General features: G+C 34.4%; 1 protein-coding gene across 1 annotated transcript; it reads right to left on the bottom strand.

The window, feature by feature from the left end:
- Positions 1-3,236: 3,236 nt before the first annotated feature.
- Positions 3,237-4,226, bottom strand: LOC141509744 (olfactory receptor 2AJ1-like). Its single transcript, XM_074219506.1, has one exon. It carries the CDS (start codon positions 4,224-4,226, stop codon positions 3,237-3,239), a length of 990 nt encoding a protein of 329 aa, XP_074075607.1.
- Between the last annotated feature and the right edge of the window lie 11,867 nt (positions 4,227-16,093).

Genomic DNA, 16,093 nt, shown 5'->3' with positions numbered 1-16,093 from the left:
TTCCTCTTTAGACAACTGAGACACCTAAAAAAATAAGTGAATGAAATAAGTTAGGAATATACTTTAAAAGGTTGTTACTACTTTTGTGAATAATGTTTTATTTAAAGTTTTTAAAATTGAAATTTAAAGTAGCGCTTGTGTATGTATGTGTCTGTGTATGTGTGTGTATGTGTGTGTGTGTGTGTGTTGGTGTATGTGCATTAGAACTATAGGGCATGTAGGTGGCCTAGTGGATATAGTACCGGCCATCAAAACACATTAACAGGACTTTAATTCAAATTATAAGTTATGAAATCCTTCTTCTAGTGGGAAAACAGATTAGAAGTAATTTAGGATGTGCTCACTTTTGAAGTAGATTGATCCCCAGCATAAGGGAAGTAAGGACAGGGTTGGTTTGAAAATCTCTCAGGGAATAATCAAGCATTGTTTTCAGAATGCAAAATAGGGTGGAGTGAGGCCTTACAGTGGATAGAACAACAGTCCTGGAGTCAGGAGAAGCCAAGTTCAAATCCACCTGTAGACACTTAATGCTTGCTTAGCTGCAGGTCCTTGTACAAAAAAGTTAGTTGCCCCAGAAAATTTTATTTGTAAGGATAGATGTTGAAAAAGCAAAACATCTGGAAATGTAATTTTGTTGTGCACCACAAACAGAATGAAAGAATTAAAAAATGTTAAGTGAAATAAATGCCTTATGTAATAATTATGCTTTATTGATGACAGTAACTCCAGTGTAGTTAAAATAATAATTCTATTCATTCCTAAGTAATAATCAGTGGCATTTTGTAAGTGGGCATCGAAATTGACTTTAATTTACTATTTATATATTGACCAGTTTCCAGTATATTTCTCTTCTCATTTGGAGAAATGTATAAAAGTTATTACCCTGGTCAAGACAAAATCTATATTACTAAACAAAAGGAAGTATAATTAAGGTTATTTTAGTTATGGTTTATAACGTTCTTAAAATTATTAACTGAAGGACAATGATAATATTTTAATTCTTAAAAGGGATTTTTAGGATAATCTCCTTTGAAATACTCATCCAGGATATTCTGGATTAATTCTTCAAAGGGTCTTTATCTATAAACCAATATTGTCTAAGGATGTATTTCTATAATTTTAATTAGAAGATATATAGCTAACTAAGCAGTACTATTCAAAGGAACTATCTATGTCAATTTATTTCTAGTTATATAGTTAAATTTAAAAATATACTTAATATATGTTTAAAGGTCTTTTAAATTTTGTTATATTAAATGTATATTAAGTGTTCTAAAACAAAAAAAATCCTTTACCTTTTGGTACTATCTTTTATTTACAAAAACTTTGCCTTTCTAAGGCCTTTTGGGAGTTTTTGTATGATGCATCAATTCGAATTTGATACACTTATATTTTGAGGATTTAATTCTAATAAAAACAAGAACTGTTTATATGACCTCTGCCTTGATCACACGCTTCTGTATGCAGGGGATCATCTCATTAAGACCAATCTTATTCTTCATAGCAATTTACTTTAACATATCATGTAGATAACATGCCATTTAACTTACAAATCTCAAAATTCTAATATTTCTCAAGGAAAAATTTGCTTTGAAGTCTCTTTTTTTTCCTAGTAACAATTATGTCTCCAATTAACCTAAAAAATCAGAAAATCTCTGTCTGAGAAAAAAAAAAAACCTAGATTGGACATGCTGTATCCATGAATTGGTATTTTATTCCCAGGATTCCTTCTTGTAGCTCCTGGCTTTTCTTCTAACTGTTCCTTATCTGAACCTGAGAGCCATATTTTAATCTTTCTTCTGAGGTTTATTTCTTCCAGATTACAAGTGATACATCTCAGTCTCAAGACTCATTCAGATACCATGCTGTATCTGACCTGAGCCCCTTGGATACTGAGTGAGATGAATCTTGGCTGTACCTGGGACTCCCCCTCAAACTGGACCTGCTAGTTAGGGAGAGTTCTGTCATAGAGGCAATATTTGTGTGTGGAGTGAATACTGAATCAAAAGGGCAGGTGTAAGATTTTCTTTGTAGCAGTGAGAACCCAGTTGAGGTTATGAATGTGTAGTAAACCATTCAGTACAGTTACATGATTATCTTCATTTCTGTTCGCTAGAATGTGAGTAGTAGTGATGGTGGTCAGTGACAGAAATGATGCAAGGCAAATGCAAATACTGAAATGATAAGGGGAGAAAGACTCAATAATATTGTGTTTATTTTGTACAAATGCAGTAAGAATAAATATTGAAATGGTAGCACAGTCCATATGGCCCAGGTTTTCATGTTCTAATTGATAGAGAACTGAACAAGAGGTAGGTTGATAATATGGAAAAAGAAGTAAAAGTTGGGTAGATGAAGGATAAATTAATATGATAAAGTTATATATATAAATCTGTATAATATTTATTTATATTTATGTATATGTAAATATATTTGTTATGAAGAGATTTACCGCATTGGATAGATTATGAAATATTAATGATGTAAATGAACAAACATATTCACTGGGTGAAAAAATTTGGAAGCATTCTATTCTGTCTCATTAGGGAGAGTACTCGTGTAGCAATCATTAATTCAGAATGCTAGTTAATTTGTTTCAGTACTACAAAGGGAAAACCAGTGATCATCAGCAATGCACCAATAAAAGTGATCTTTCTACATATTCATGATAGAACTAAGTTCTTTGGTCAGTCGTGAGCATAAGTCTGCATGTGTTTATGTGCTTGTGTGTATAGGTATGTTTGTTGAGCTGCTTGCTATCTTAGAGTAAGACCTGCAAAAGATGGAGAAATTGGATTCCACAGGGTGGGGCAGTGAGGAATTCATTGCTAAAGATAAAGTATGCTACCAAGAACTGCAGTTGGATGTTATCTAGTATGTTTCCAAGAAAATGAAAGATTTGGGCAGGAATCAGAAAATTTTCGAATCATCTGAAATGTTATCTAAAGATTTACTTACTGTCCTCTACATAGAAGATGGCTGTCTAATGAAGAAACTGAAAGGCGAATAAATAATATTATACTTGATATAAATTAAACCAGAATTCAAGAAATAAATTCAAGAAATCACTGCAATGGCAAATATATTTTCCTTGAAGAGGCAAATATTTGAATGGCTTGTGTTGATTTAGGTGTATATTTAAAGATAATGAAAAACAGTACTATCGGTATCAATCTCCCCTTCTCCTAGAAATTCCTGAATGTTTCTTGGAATAATTTGAAAACTTTTATGATAGGTCATTCATGAACATTCAGTCTAATTTTAAGTAAATTTTCATTCTTGTGAATAAGAGTCTTTCCTAAAACTTTCTTCAGAGCACATAAGACATCTTTATTTCTGAAGCTGTAGATAATAGGATTGAGCACCGGAGTGAGAATGGTATATGTGATGGCTAAGACTTTGTCCTGACCAGGAGTATGATAGGACCTTGGTCTCATGTATGTGAAAATAATTGACCCATAGTAAATGGTAACCACAGCCAGGTGGGAGGAACAAGTGGAGAAGGCTTTTTTCTGGGCCTCCATGGATTTAATATGAAGCACAGTTCGGAGAATCTGACCATAAGAGGCCAGGATGATGGAAATAGGAATTAGTAGGAAGATTACACCACTCACATTGAGTCCTCTTTCATAGTGTGACGTGTCAGTACAGGCGAGTTTCAACAAGGCTGGAACTTCACAGAAAAAGTGGTCAATGGCTCTGGTGCCACAGAAAGGGAGAAGTAGTACATAAATGGTATGAACTGTAGAGTTGACTGTTCCCCCAAGCCAGCAGCCAGCAGCTAGAATGACACTAATTCGATGACTCATGAGGATGGGGTAGCGCAATGGGTGGCAGATGGCTACATAGCGATCATAGGACATCACTGTGAGAATAAGGCATTCAGCACCCACGAAGATGATATAGAAGAAGATTTGGAACCCACAACCTGCAAATGTGATGGATTTCCTTCCAGAAATGTAGTTACTGGCCATCTTGGGAATGATATTGGAGATGTGCAAGATATCCATGAAGGAGAGATGGCTGAGAAAGAAGTACATTGGAGTGTGGAGGCGGATGTCAATGCAAATAAGAAGAATCAAAACTGTGTTTCCCATAGTTGCCACCATATACATGATGAGAATAAGTGTTAAGAGGAGCAATCCATCCTGGTTTGGATCCAATAATCCTAATAGAATGAAATCTCTAGCAAAAGTCTGATTTTTTTCCTTCCCCAGGAGTATCATTTCACTTTTTCACCTAAAGTGCAAAAGACATATTGTAGAATAGGAAGCAAATTGGATCAATACAAAGCCCTGGATAAAATCCGTAGCAATGAAATGAAAACTGGCAAACAAATATCATTGGGTCATCAAGTTGCAATTTAAGGAATCAAATAAATTACCTGAATTAACTGAGTCCTTGTGATATTCTATTCATTGCCTGAGAGGGTGAAAAATTTATAATTGCTTTTGGGTACAGTGGTACCTTCAGGTTCCTTTCCTAGTTGATTTTTTTAGCTTACTATACAATCAGGAAGCTGATCAGTGTCTCAATGCCTGACCTTTCCTCCTGCCTGGTGAGCAAACAATATTTTCTAATGCCATACAGTGAGCAGAAATTAATGGAAATTTGAGGGAACAATTCGTAAAATATGTACACACTTGAATCAGTAGGAAAATAAAATTCTCTGATCCAATGAAGGATTGATTGGTTTATATCATAATCACTACCATTTTTTGAAATTTTTTTTTTACTTTGTAAAACAAAACAAACATTTCTATCATGTAGCATATTAAAAAGAAAGCGCAAATCAGTTATGTTCAGCTTGATTTTCCTTTCAAATACATGTCTTTTTTCCTTATTTGTCTTTCCTCTGCCAAACCTGTGCTATAGATGACTGCTGTTATTTGACTTAAATAGGTTTATATCAATGAAAGGTGATACCTTCCCTTACTGTTGACAGTAAAAAAGTGAAGATTTGCACTGAACGAGCCTAATAGAAGTTGTACAGACGCAAGTTTATCATTAGCACTAAACACAGTTTGTGGGAGATTGTGCAATAGGAGTTGAGACACAGAGCTGGCTCCTCTTCCTGCCCTCAAAGACCATAAATGGTATATGTGCATAATACATATATTTATATAAATATACATATATGTCTATATTCATATCCACATGATCATATACATATAAACAACATATATCTTTTTCTATCTAAAAGACTTGCATGTACACACACATATACACACAAAAATATTTTATACAGACTTTATTGGTTCTTGGAATCAGAATGCTTCTTTGTTCATATATATCTATTTTTCATTTGTGTATTTATAAAATTCAAACTGTCTCAATCATGCAAAGTCGATCTTAAAATTATATTGCTATAACTTTATACAGCTTTCCCCTCTTTGCTCTTTTTTCATACCTATATTCCATGCATTTTTAACATTATTGAGCTCATCCTTTCTTATAGAAAAGTAGTGTTCCAACACAAATATGCACCACAAATTTTAAGCCATTCCCCAGTTGATGTGGATCACAGCAATTTCCATTTCTTTACCAACACAGAGGGCTGTTATAAATATCCCATTCACATTTAAAGCTATAAATATTATTGAATTTTCCTCTATCTTCTTTTTACTCACTATTTTCTTTCTCAGTATCTTTTTACCCTCTCCCTCTTTCCTTCTTTTTGCTCCCAATTCTCCCACTCTTTTATCCATCTACCCCCTAAAAATATGGTTCCCCTCCTCTACCCACCCTCCTAATTCCAATCTGCATAACTTCCAAAAAAGTTCTTCCCAATTCTATTCCTCTAATCTCCAAAATGTTAATTTTTGTAGACCTGCAAAAGTCAATTGACATCTTGTCCCCTAGGTTTCACACAGCTGTACATGTTCAGAAGACTTTTTGACCAGGCGACCACAGACTCTCATTAACTCCTGCACAATTATTTCACCTTTTCCATTGGTCTAACACTCTCTCCTTCCTGCAAACCAGTTGGTATTTCTTGAGAGTCCACAAAGACCAGATATCCTGGCTTTTGTATTGTATTATCCTCATAAACAATCTGTGAGACTCTAGCAATATCCTTTCACACCCTTGTGGTAGGAAATAATTTGATTCTTTCCTAACACCTTTCCTGACTGACTGTTCTCTATCTTTTGTATGCAAGCTCCTTAAGGGTTAATGAGCTTTTGCCCTACTTTGAATTCCAGACACTTAGCAAGTCTCTCTCATATAATAAGTTCTTAATAAATGTTTGCTGAAAGATAGGTTTCTATTATTGATTAGGGCTTTTAAGCTTTTTCAAAATGGTTCTTTACAATATTATAATCATTTTATATATGTTTCCAGTCAGTTGGTGAAAATCTTCTAATCTTTTCTGAATCTACCACCTATTTTATTTTTACGATGAAATAATATTGTAACATTCTCATACCTTAATATATATGATAGGTCTGAGCTAGGCATGTAGAAGGATGGATAGAAATATATTGATGGGTAGACAGACAGACAGACAGACAGATAGACAGGTGATAGGGATCAATGATAGATGAAAGAAAGATATATATCCCATAATGAAACCCCAAGATTATTGACACTGCTACTGATATTGCAAAAATATCAAGCAGATCCAAATTATTCTTTTCTATGTATAAGTGGTGAAGTAGCTTACTTACAGAATAACTAACATGCATCACCCATATATTCATATTTGATAACTTCTCAGTTTTAGACACAAAATCTTACTAGACAGTTTTCTTAGAATTGTCACAGATATCTTATATTTACCAAAACTCACAAACACACAAACACATAAATTCATAGATATATGGAGAAAGATGGGTGAGTTGGAACTGATGGAAAAAGATTTCTCTAATTTATTTTATAACTTTAATAAACTGGGTTGGTAAATAAGTTTATTGAATAATTAATGATGAATATTTTAATTTAAGTGATCTATGAGGTAATACAAAAATATTTGTCACTTAAACTGGATAATAATGAATAATGAAATGAGGATAAGAAAACATGGGTTGTTCACAGTGGGTTTTGGCAAAATGCTGAGTAATGCTGGTAAATTATAATCACAGTATACATACAATCTATCATCTTTGCAACCCTGTCAACAAAGATAATAAGGTAATGATATCAAAATGCTGTTCTAACATTCTAGAGGGTGCCATATTGTTTTTTGGTGAGCCTTGCTTTCTTTTCTAGAGTTTCACTTAGGACCCCATACACATAGAAAGACACATTAATACATACATAATACATAATTGATAACACATAATATACTCATACATACATGCTTGTGTTATATTTTTTCCTGTTAGTTAAGTCAAACCCTTTTTTTGTAGGTCATACATTCTACACTCTTTCTTTGTTTTAGAAAATTTGCCCAATATTTGCCTTCTTCTAATTCTCTGGTACTTATCTAATTCATCACTATATATCTAATGGCATTGGCATTTACTTAAGAATCTTATCTATCAATTCATTCTTTAACTGGGGATTTAAGTCATTGGAGAGACATTAAAGTATAGTGGAAATACTGTTTCAAATATTGTCTCTAGAAATGTCTAGAAATGTGACACTGAAAAAAATCACTTAACTTCTATGAAGTTATTTTCTCAACATGAATTGGGGGAAAAGTATCTCCCAGAGTTGAGAGGAACAACCAACATAATGTAACGACAACACTTTGCAATCCTTCTAGAACTACATTAAGTTCATGTTCATTGCTTCCATGACACTATCTATCCCATTCTCTTCCATTGATTGTCCCCTAGTTTTCACAGAGCTGTCCATGTTCAAAAGACTTTTTGACCAGGCGACCACAGACTCTCATTCAACTCCTGCACAATTATATTTAATCTTTCCCAACATCAGGCTAGTTTCCAATGAATTTCGTCTTCTTATTATTGAGCCTTCTAATGAATTTCAATTAATTTGTCTAAGTATTGACTTATTTGATCTCCTAAAATTTCTCAAAAGTCTTCTCTAGCAATATAATTCAAAAGCATGAGTTTTGGAGCACTCAGCTTAAGTCATACTCCAATTCTCCTTAGATTTGACTACAGGACCTTTGTCCAGTAGGAAAAGAAAGAGCACACCACTTCAGTATCTTTGTCAAAAAACACTCAAGTGCAGTTTTTAAATGATATCATTATGATCTATGATTGTCAGTTTAATTGAATTCATGAAGTGTTAGCTCTTTCTACACTACCACTCACTAACCTAGAAGAAAAACCCTAAACATCATTTTTCTTATCTTCTTTCTAGCACTAAAATCATCATCCTAGGAAGAAAAAAACAAAGACACATATAGCTTGAATAGCTCTCATTTCTCTCCATTCTTAGTGATTATGACCTTGCCCAGCATCCAGGGCCATCTCCAGTCATCCTGATTCATATCTGGCCACTGGCCCCAGATGGCTTTGGAGGAGAAAGTGCGTTGGTATATTTAAACTTTTGATGTTTGACATAATTGATCAAATTCAAAGGTTGCTTAGGTATAAATTTTACAGATTTGTGGGAAATTGCTGTAAAGCCCAGCCAACCTGATTCAAAGTAGGCCACATTAGTACCAAGGATGGCCAAAAAATATTCCTGAGTTCTAAATACTCTGTGAAGATGAGCTAGAGTCCAGCCCTTTGATTGAATTGAACTGCATCTGACTAGATTGTCTATGTGCTCAAAACACTTGGGTGATTGAAATAGCAAAGACTTGTCCTTATTCAAACTTCTAAGTCCAATTTGGCTTGTTGTCATGGCCTTAGATAGGATCTAAAGAATTCTAAAATTGATACTGGATGTTTCAATGATTTCAAACCCCGTGTTTCTCCACAGTTGATAAAAAAAAAGACTTCTTAGCCTGGCATTTAAGGCCACTAAAATTGTGGTTCTATTCTCTCCACACAGTCTCTACATTGTCATGAAGATCCAATTATTAAGTGTTTTCTTAAAAGATTGCATTATGCAATATATTGAACTTTGAAAAGGAAATACACTGACAAAGGAGGAAGTAGACCTCTCCCAGCCTACCCAAGACTTTCCTCCCTCCGTGGGAGGTGAACTCACAGACCATATCATGCCAAGGATAGAGTTTCTCTTCTCTTTAAGTGGAAATTCCTCAAGTTCCCAATGAACTATCAGCACCTGTCTAGATAGCTTTTCTGCTTTGATCACATTCCAGTCAGCTGGCTGCTGGTTGTATTACTCATATTTAATAATAAGTTCCTTGTACCTTTTATGATGTTGATAAACCCAATATTCAAGCAAAAATATACATTATATGTATTATATGTTGTAGTAAGCCCTGGGTATATGAAGAAAATGAAATAGGAGTCTATCCTCATCCTAATAGCTGTTTCAAGTCTCACCCATAACTTGCACTAAATGCATGTGTGTGGAATTTCAATTTTCAGTGTTGGTACTCTTTGAACCAGTTTCTGTGGGTAGATATAGCCACCAGCTTCCATTTGCTCAGCACCAGAGAAGAATAACTTTCCACTTCCTTAATCCCCTCATTTCACCATTTCCCCTTTCAGAACATCCTTGCCATGAAGGTATTAGAACAGAGTCAAACAACAGTGCTATCTTACTGACTTTAAAAGAAATTAGACATCACCAGTCTCAAATAATCCCTATGCTAAAAGGAAAGATATTCTTGAGCACTCAGCCTTACTTTTTTCCCAAATGAAATTGGATCTTCCCTCTTACAAGGATAAAGCAATCATTCCCCCCACAACCAATTCAGTCAATTGATTGAAAGGAAATAGAATAATGAAGAAATTGAATCAAGTTGATGGAGATCTGGCAAAAAGACCATGGATTTTTCAGTCTCCTGACCTAGAAGGCATGAGAAGATATGATATAAATGTGTCCCCATTTTATCATTCATAACCCCTCTCTTTACCTGTATGTCCTTCTGCACACTTTCCTCTGACCTGTTCAGAAAATGGTATCTAAATAATCCATGTAAAATATTACTTTAAGGGACTCTATAGCATTCTTCCTAATTCCTGTCTTTTAGAAGTTAGAGATATTGCTAGAGTGATGAATAAAGATTTTAGGGAGGCCATTTTAGTCTAAACGAATGAAGAATTGTCAAACAAAAGAACTGTGGAATAATTGCTGATTTAAATTATATAGTTTTCTGGCTTTAAGAGAAGACTAGAAAAACTAATTAATTCCTCCTAAAGTAGTTGGTGTTGAACCAGTTGACCTCAAAGCTGTCTCTCAATTCTTAGCTGGAGAATTGCAGATTCACAAGAAGGAGTCGACTACCAAGGAAGATGATTTGGTTGTTGAACTGAATACCCATTCATTTCTTTTCATTCCAAATAGCTTCATATACATATTGCTCCTGAAAACACTGCCTTCCTGTTAAATGATAACAAGGCAATGAGAAGACTTTAATGAAAGCAATACTGAATTTGGGAATGAGGTACTGAATTCTAATTTTCCTGCTATTTACTCCTTCCTTGAATTTCAGCAACTCAACTTACTTTGCAGTGACTCAATTTCTTTGTATATAAAAACAAAGATAAAGCTGGGGTAGGTGAATTATAAGATTCATCCAATCTCCAAATCAATGATCCTAGGATTTGTAGGTAGCATCATGGCATACTGAAGACTAAGGATCAAGCCAGGTTAAAGGTAGTCCCTGACTATATAAGCCTGATTTTTCACTTAACCTCTCTGAGTTTCACTGTTTCCAGCTTTACAATGGGGCTAATAAAAACTACTCAACATTTCCTGTTAAGATCACCTGAGATAAGGTTGTATACAGTCAGTAAAGAATACTTTCTTTTTCAAAAGACATTAAAAGTTCTTGCAATTGCAAATATTACAAATTGCAAGGCATTAATGAAATATTTCTTATTGATGCTGTTAAAGTTATTTTTTACTGGGGGCGGCTAGGTGGCACCATGGATAAAGCACTGGCCCTGGAGTCAGGAGTACCTGGGTTCAAATCCGGTCTCAGACACTTAATAATGACCTAGCTGTGTGACCTTGGGCAAGCCACTTAACCCCATTTGCCTTGCCAAAATCTAAAAACAAAACAAAACAAAAAAATTAAAGTTATTTTTTACCTTGGGATCCAATTTTTGCAAACATGAAAGAATAGAGAGCAGAAATCAGGCAAATCATTATACTAACTCCTATTATGCCCTCATCCTTACCAAGTATTCCTGGAGACTGCAGGTCAGCACATGATACCTTAGCAATCTAGAAAATTCTCAATGAACTGAGACAAACTAAATGAAGAAAAACATTGAGACAATTTAAAACATTTATATTCCCAATCAGCACTTTTAGGAACTTGCCTGATCAAAATGGTCTGGGGGCACAACTGCCTGAGAATGGAGAAAGGCAATGGTGGTTTTGGTTCCTTACTGCTTTCCTGCTAGAACTATAAAGCATAAAGATGTATGTGATGTAAGGTGCTCTTGAAGAAAAATGTTTCTTTGTACTTCCTAATTAGAAAAAAAGGCCCCTTTGGGATTTTATTCCAGGTTTTTTGTAAGGCAAGTGGGGTTAAGTGGCTTGCCCAAGGCCACACAGCTTTGGGATTTTTTAATGGGTCTTCAGAGAATTCATTTTTCCTAGCTGTCCACTTATGATTTTATGGACTAATTGGATATTTTCTGTAGACCCATGGATAGATAATTCACTAAATATCTTTGTAGGGAATGACTAGAAGAGGACAAAGAGAATGGCCAAGGACCTTTTGTTTACTCCATGTTAGAAATGACCAAAGGAATTGGGGATGCGGGAAGCCTCAAATCTACTTAATTATAAAATTTATATAGGCCTTTAATATCTACAAATATAAACTCAATTTATTTTTCCAACCACCCTGGCTTGTTTTTTTAGTCAAGTTTGTTTCTTTGATACTCAATTTGTGTTTTTTTGTAATAATACTGAAATGGTACATTCTTCTCCATCTCATTTTGCAGCTGAAGAATTAAGGAAAACACGTTTAAATTATTTATGCAATGCTACACAACCAATAAGCATTAGAGGTCAGATTTCAACTCATGAATATGAGTCTTTTCTGATTCTGCGAATGGTGATCCATCTACTGTGCCCTTTAGATAGCAAATGCTTGTATTTATTAGAGGTCTATAAGCTCTATGCCATCAATGTCATTTTGAGCTCCCCACAACCCTTGCAATAATTAAAGTAAAAAGTATGCTTTTCATGGAACTAGTATGGAAAAATGACAGTTTTTTAACTGGTGTATCCAAAGGATTGCTTAAAAGAATTGCCTTTTTTTTTTCTTTTGCTTTGGAAATAAATTCATTCCCAACAAGGTCAGAGCTATAGTTCTAGAGGAAAGTAAGGACCGTGGCCAGGGATCAGTTCAGTATTCATCATCCTTGTGTTTAATGGTTGATTTTTTAAAACCATTAACAGAGACATTTTTAGTCACAAGATGCAATAAGGAGAGAGGTACAAACACTTGGTACAAACACAAGATCACCTTGGTCCTTGGAGAGAATGGGCTTAAATTCTGAATAGTTTCTCCAGAGCATTTGGTTTATGATGCCTTTATGAGGCAGAAGCATATTTCAGAACTCACTGAATTGAGAGATTTCAACTCAAATTGACATGATCCAGTAAGTCTTTGCTGTGTGACAAATATTATGCTGGACCATTGCCATATACATAACAGATTATTCCCTGGAGGAATTCACAATGTAGGTGAGGCAGCACACAGACTCTGGCCATGTAACAAAATAAAAAGAATATTCCAAGCCTACATAAAGGAGTTTATAGAGAGAAACATGAGAACAATTGAAGGTCTCTGAAACTGTCTCATGTAAATTGTAGTCCCAGAGCTATGGCTTGAAGGAAGTGACCTAAGGAGGACATGCAGCCCATGCTGAATCTGAGATGTCAAAAAAATGTCCTTTCAGCATCATTATCCAAATACCTCATAATAATATTTGCCTTGGTTTAAGCTTTCTGTACACTCATTTCAATTGTGTCTGATTTTTGGCAAAGATCATTTTAATGGTTTACCATTTTCATTTCCATCTCATTTCATAAATTTGTAAACTTAGTCAAATAAGATAAAGCAGCTTGCCCAGGATGGAAGCCAGATTTGAACTCAGAAAAATGAGTCTTTGATACTTCAGGCTCATCTCTCTCTCTCAACTGGGCCATCTAACAGTCTGGTGTCAAAATTACAATTCTTAAATCTCAACATTGCACCCTTCTTTTCAGATATAAACATTTTATTTTAGATGAAAAAAAATGTGTAAAATCAAAGCTGTTCAAAATCACTAATTAAGAAAATACCTAAAATTTAGACAAATATTGAAAAGAATTTTCATATATATGTGATAAACAGGAGGTCCCCAAATCTTGGTGATCTTTTGAGCCATATGATTAGTGTGGAGATCCTGATCCTTAGCCAGAAGGAGCTGGCTGCAAGAGGACTACTTTGCATTGACATCTGTCTTGGAAAAAGTAGCCAGAGTCAGGAGGCCAATCCCTCCAACTATTTTCTAGTCAGGGATTTCTTAATTTTGTTAAAACAGCACCTATAAAAGTAGAGTTCAGAGTTCTTCCAAATGAGAGGCAGACAATAAACGATCAATATCATAATTACAACAAAGCTGAAAGGAGAAATAATATCATGTAATCATGTACCAATTATAGGTGGAGAAGACAACCAATCATACAATTCGTTGCTCAAATCTATATTTTCTTCCCTAACACAAAATATTCATTACAGAGTTTCCTAATGCATTAATCAAATGGTTAAGATCTTCAAACATTCTTCTTCTGAGCCTTTAATGCTCTAGTTACATTTTCTGACAATTCTTGAATATGTTTTGCTTTGATCCTTTCCCTATTCATCACTTCTTTACCTACACATGCTCAAATAGCGCAATTGTAATAATTAATCTTATACCCCTCTTTTTCTTAGTAATGATCGTTAATTCCTCTATATGGGGTGGAATGAGAAAATAAAGGTAGAAAATGTGCATTTTTAAAATCCCAAGCATGTAAATTTAAACAAAGGGGTTTTGTAGGAAATCTTTTTTCTATCTTTAGTAATTTCTACAAATGAAACTCCTAGCATTCTTAAGATCCTAAATGCTCCTATGCTGTAAATATGTGGATGAATTGAATGATTAGTTTTAATTCACTTAATACATGGTTCAACAGTATACTTTTTGCAAAAACATACAGGTGTCATACTATTTAAGCCAGAAAAATTGTACCTAACTTCTGTTCTCAGCATCGCTTCTTTGATATTTCCAATAGTAACTTTGTAATATCCCAAATAATTTGCAGCTTCCCCCAGCAATACAATTTCAGACATACTTTTCTCTCCATAGTATAGTAGTTACCCATGGAGGGTTTTGAACATAAGTCCAATATTCAGTTCCTTTTTCAGTCTCCAAATTGTTCATGTAATGTTAACATCACAAATTGTCTTATAAGTCCATGTTGTGCTTTCTTTTTGCATGGTCTATCCTTCCTTCTCCTCTTATTCTTTCTTTTTGATTTCTTAAGTGGAAGTTATTCATTTTCTGCATTATTTGATTAATCTGGTCTGCATGGTCTGAAGTTCATTTCTGGCATCCAGGCATTTTCTCCATCTGTGGACAAAACAGAAGCATGCCCTGGACCCCAGATTAGTAATTAATCAGGTCCTTTTCATTGTCCATCCTCGGGGTCCTTCCGCAGGACCATGCTCTTTTCTTCATGTTGCATATCCTTATTAAAAAATCTTTCTGTAGGTGTTAATTGTTTATCATTTATTGTTAAAAAAAATTCATGGCATATAAGGCAAGATTTGTTCTCCTCTTTTGTATCACTTTTGTCCCTATATGTTCCCCCTTCTTTAGTATTTCCAGGATCTCTTAAGATCTTTATGTTTCCTAGCTACTGAAGTTTGACCAGTGGGGTTATAGGGAATGCCTGTAATATGTTTTACATTGTAATAAAGGCAGAAATGATTAAATGCCATAGAAATATAGCCAGGGCCATTACTAGTTTTTATAGATTTTAGTATCCCGGCAAAACACACACCTTGAATAGCCTCTGAAAATTTTGCTGTTGCCATTGTATATGAATTAAATATATCTACAGTAATATGAATAAATTTCCTTTTTCCAAAAGGTACATAATGAGTCACATCTATTGGCCATAACTCATTAGGAACCTGGCCTCTAGGATTCTTAGAATAATTTGGAGGGGTAGGTAAATATGGAGTGCATTGTAGACAGGATTTTGCTATATTCCTTGCTTGATTTCTGGTGATTTTAAATTCTTTCCTTACTAAAGAGACATTCTGATAAAATATTTTGAGAGACAGTTTAACTTGCTCTTCTGCTAAGCTTATAAGGAGTGGAAAGGTTAATTGATCAGCCCTATGACTGCCTTCATAGCTAGGCCCAGGCAATCCAAGTGGGAATTTATATGCTCATTTAAAGAAGGGATTGTATCTATTTCTTATAACTTCTTATAATTCTCTAAAGAGTTGATATAATTCTACATCAGTGCTGTGATTCATAAAGGCTGTTTCTTTGTGTCTGACCACATGATAATTATGCTTCCTATGTGTAAAAATGTTAAGGAGTCGTGGCTCTTCTGTTAATACCATGAATATAGCATGTAATTTATTCTCTTGTATTAATGTAAAAGGAGAATGTAATTTCTTTTCTGTTACTGCATTTACACTTGGAACTAGAGTTCTAGAAGAAGGTCCACCACATTGTTTAAAAATTTCAGAGAACCCAGAGGGTAATAGCTTCTGAGATTTTCCTTCATTACCTCTATAAAGAAATCAATCATTAATTCTATGCTTTGAAATATCTTGCTCATCAGTAAGTTATCTAATTATGGGTTACATAATTTTTAATTTCCAAATCAATTTTCAAAGCCCCTCACATTTATTCAATATTATTAAGTTAAGATGTACTTCCCAATCTCTTATATACCCTTCTTCTGAGTTTACCATTTTGGTTTTTAAAAAATTGAACATTTCACTCTTAACCTACGAGAAACATAAGATTTCCAAGCTGACACCTCATTCTCTTAAAGCCAAAACAAAAGTTCTCTTAAAGTTAAC

This window comes from Macrotis lagotis, chromosome 1 (assembly GCF_037893015.1).
Source record: "Macrotis lagotis isolate mMagLag1 chromosome 1, bilby.v1.9.chrom.fasta, whole genome shotgun sequence".
NCBI lineage: Eukaryota > Metazoa > Chordata > Mammalia > Peramelemorphia > Peramelidae > Macrotis > Macrotis lagotis.
The sequence above is the reverse complement of the archived record's forward strand: the minus strand, read 5'-3'. Positions and strand labels throughout refer to the sequence as shown.

Coding starts and splice junctions, on each gene's coding strand:
- LOC141509744 (XM_074219506.1), bottom strand. CDS start 4,226: ATGATACTCCTGGGGAAGGAAAAAAATCAGACTTTTGCTAGAGATTTC.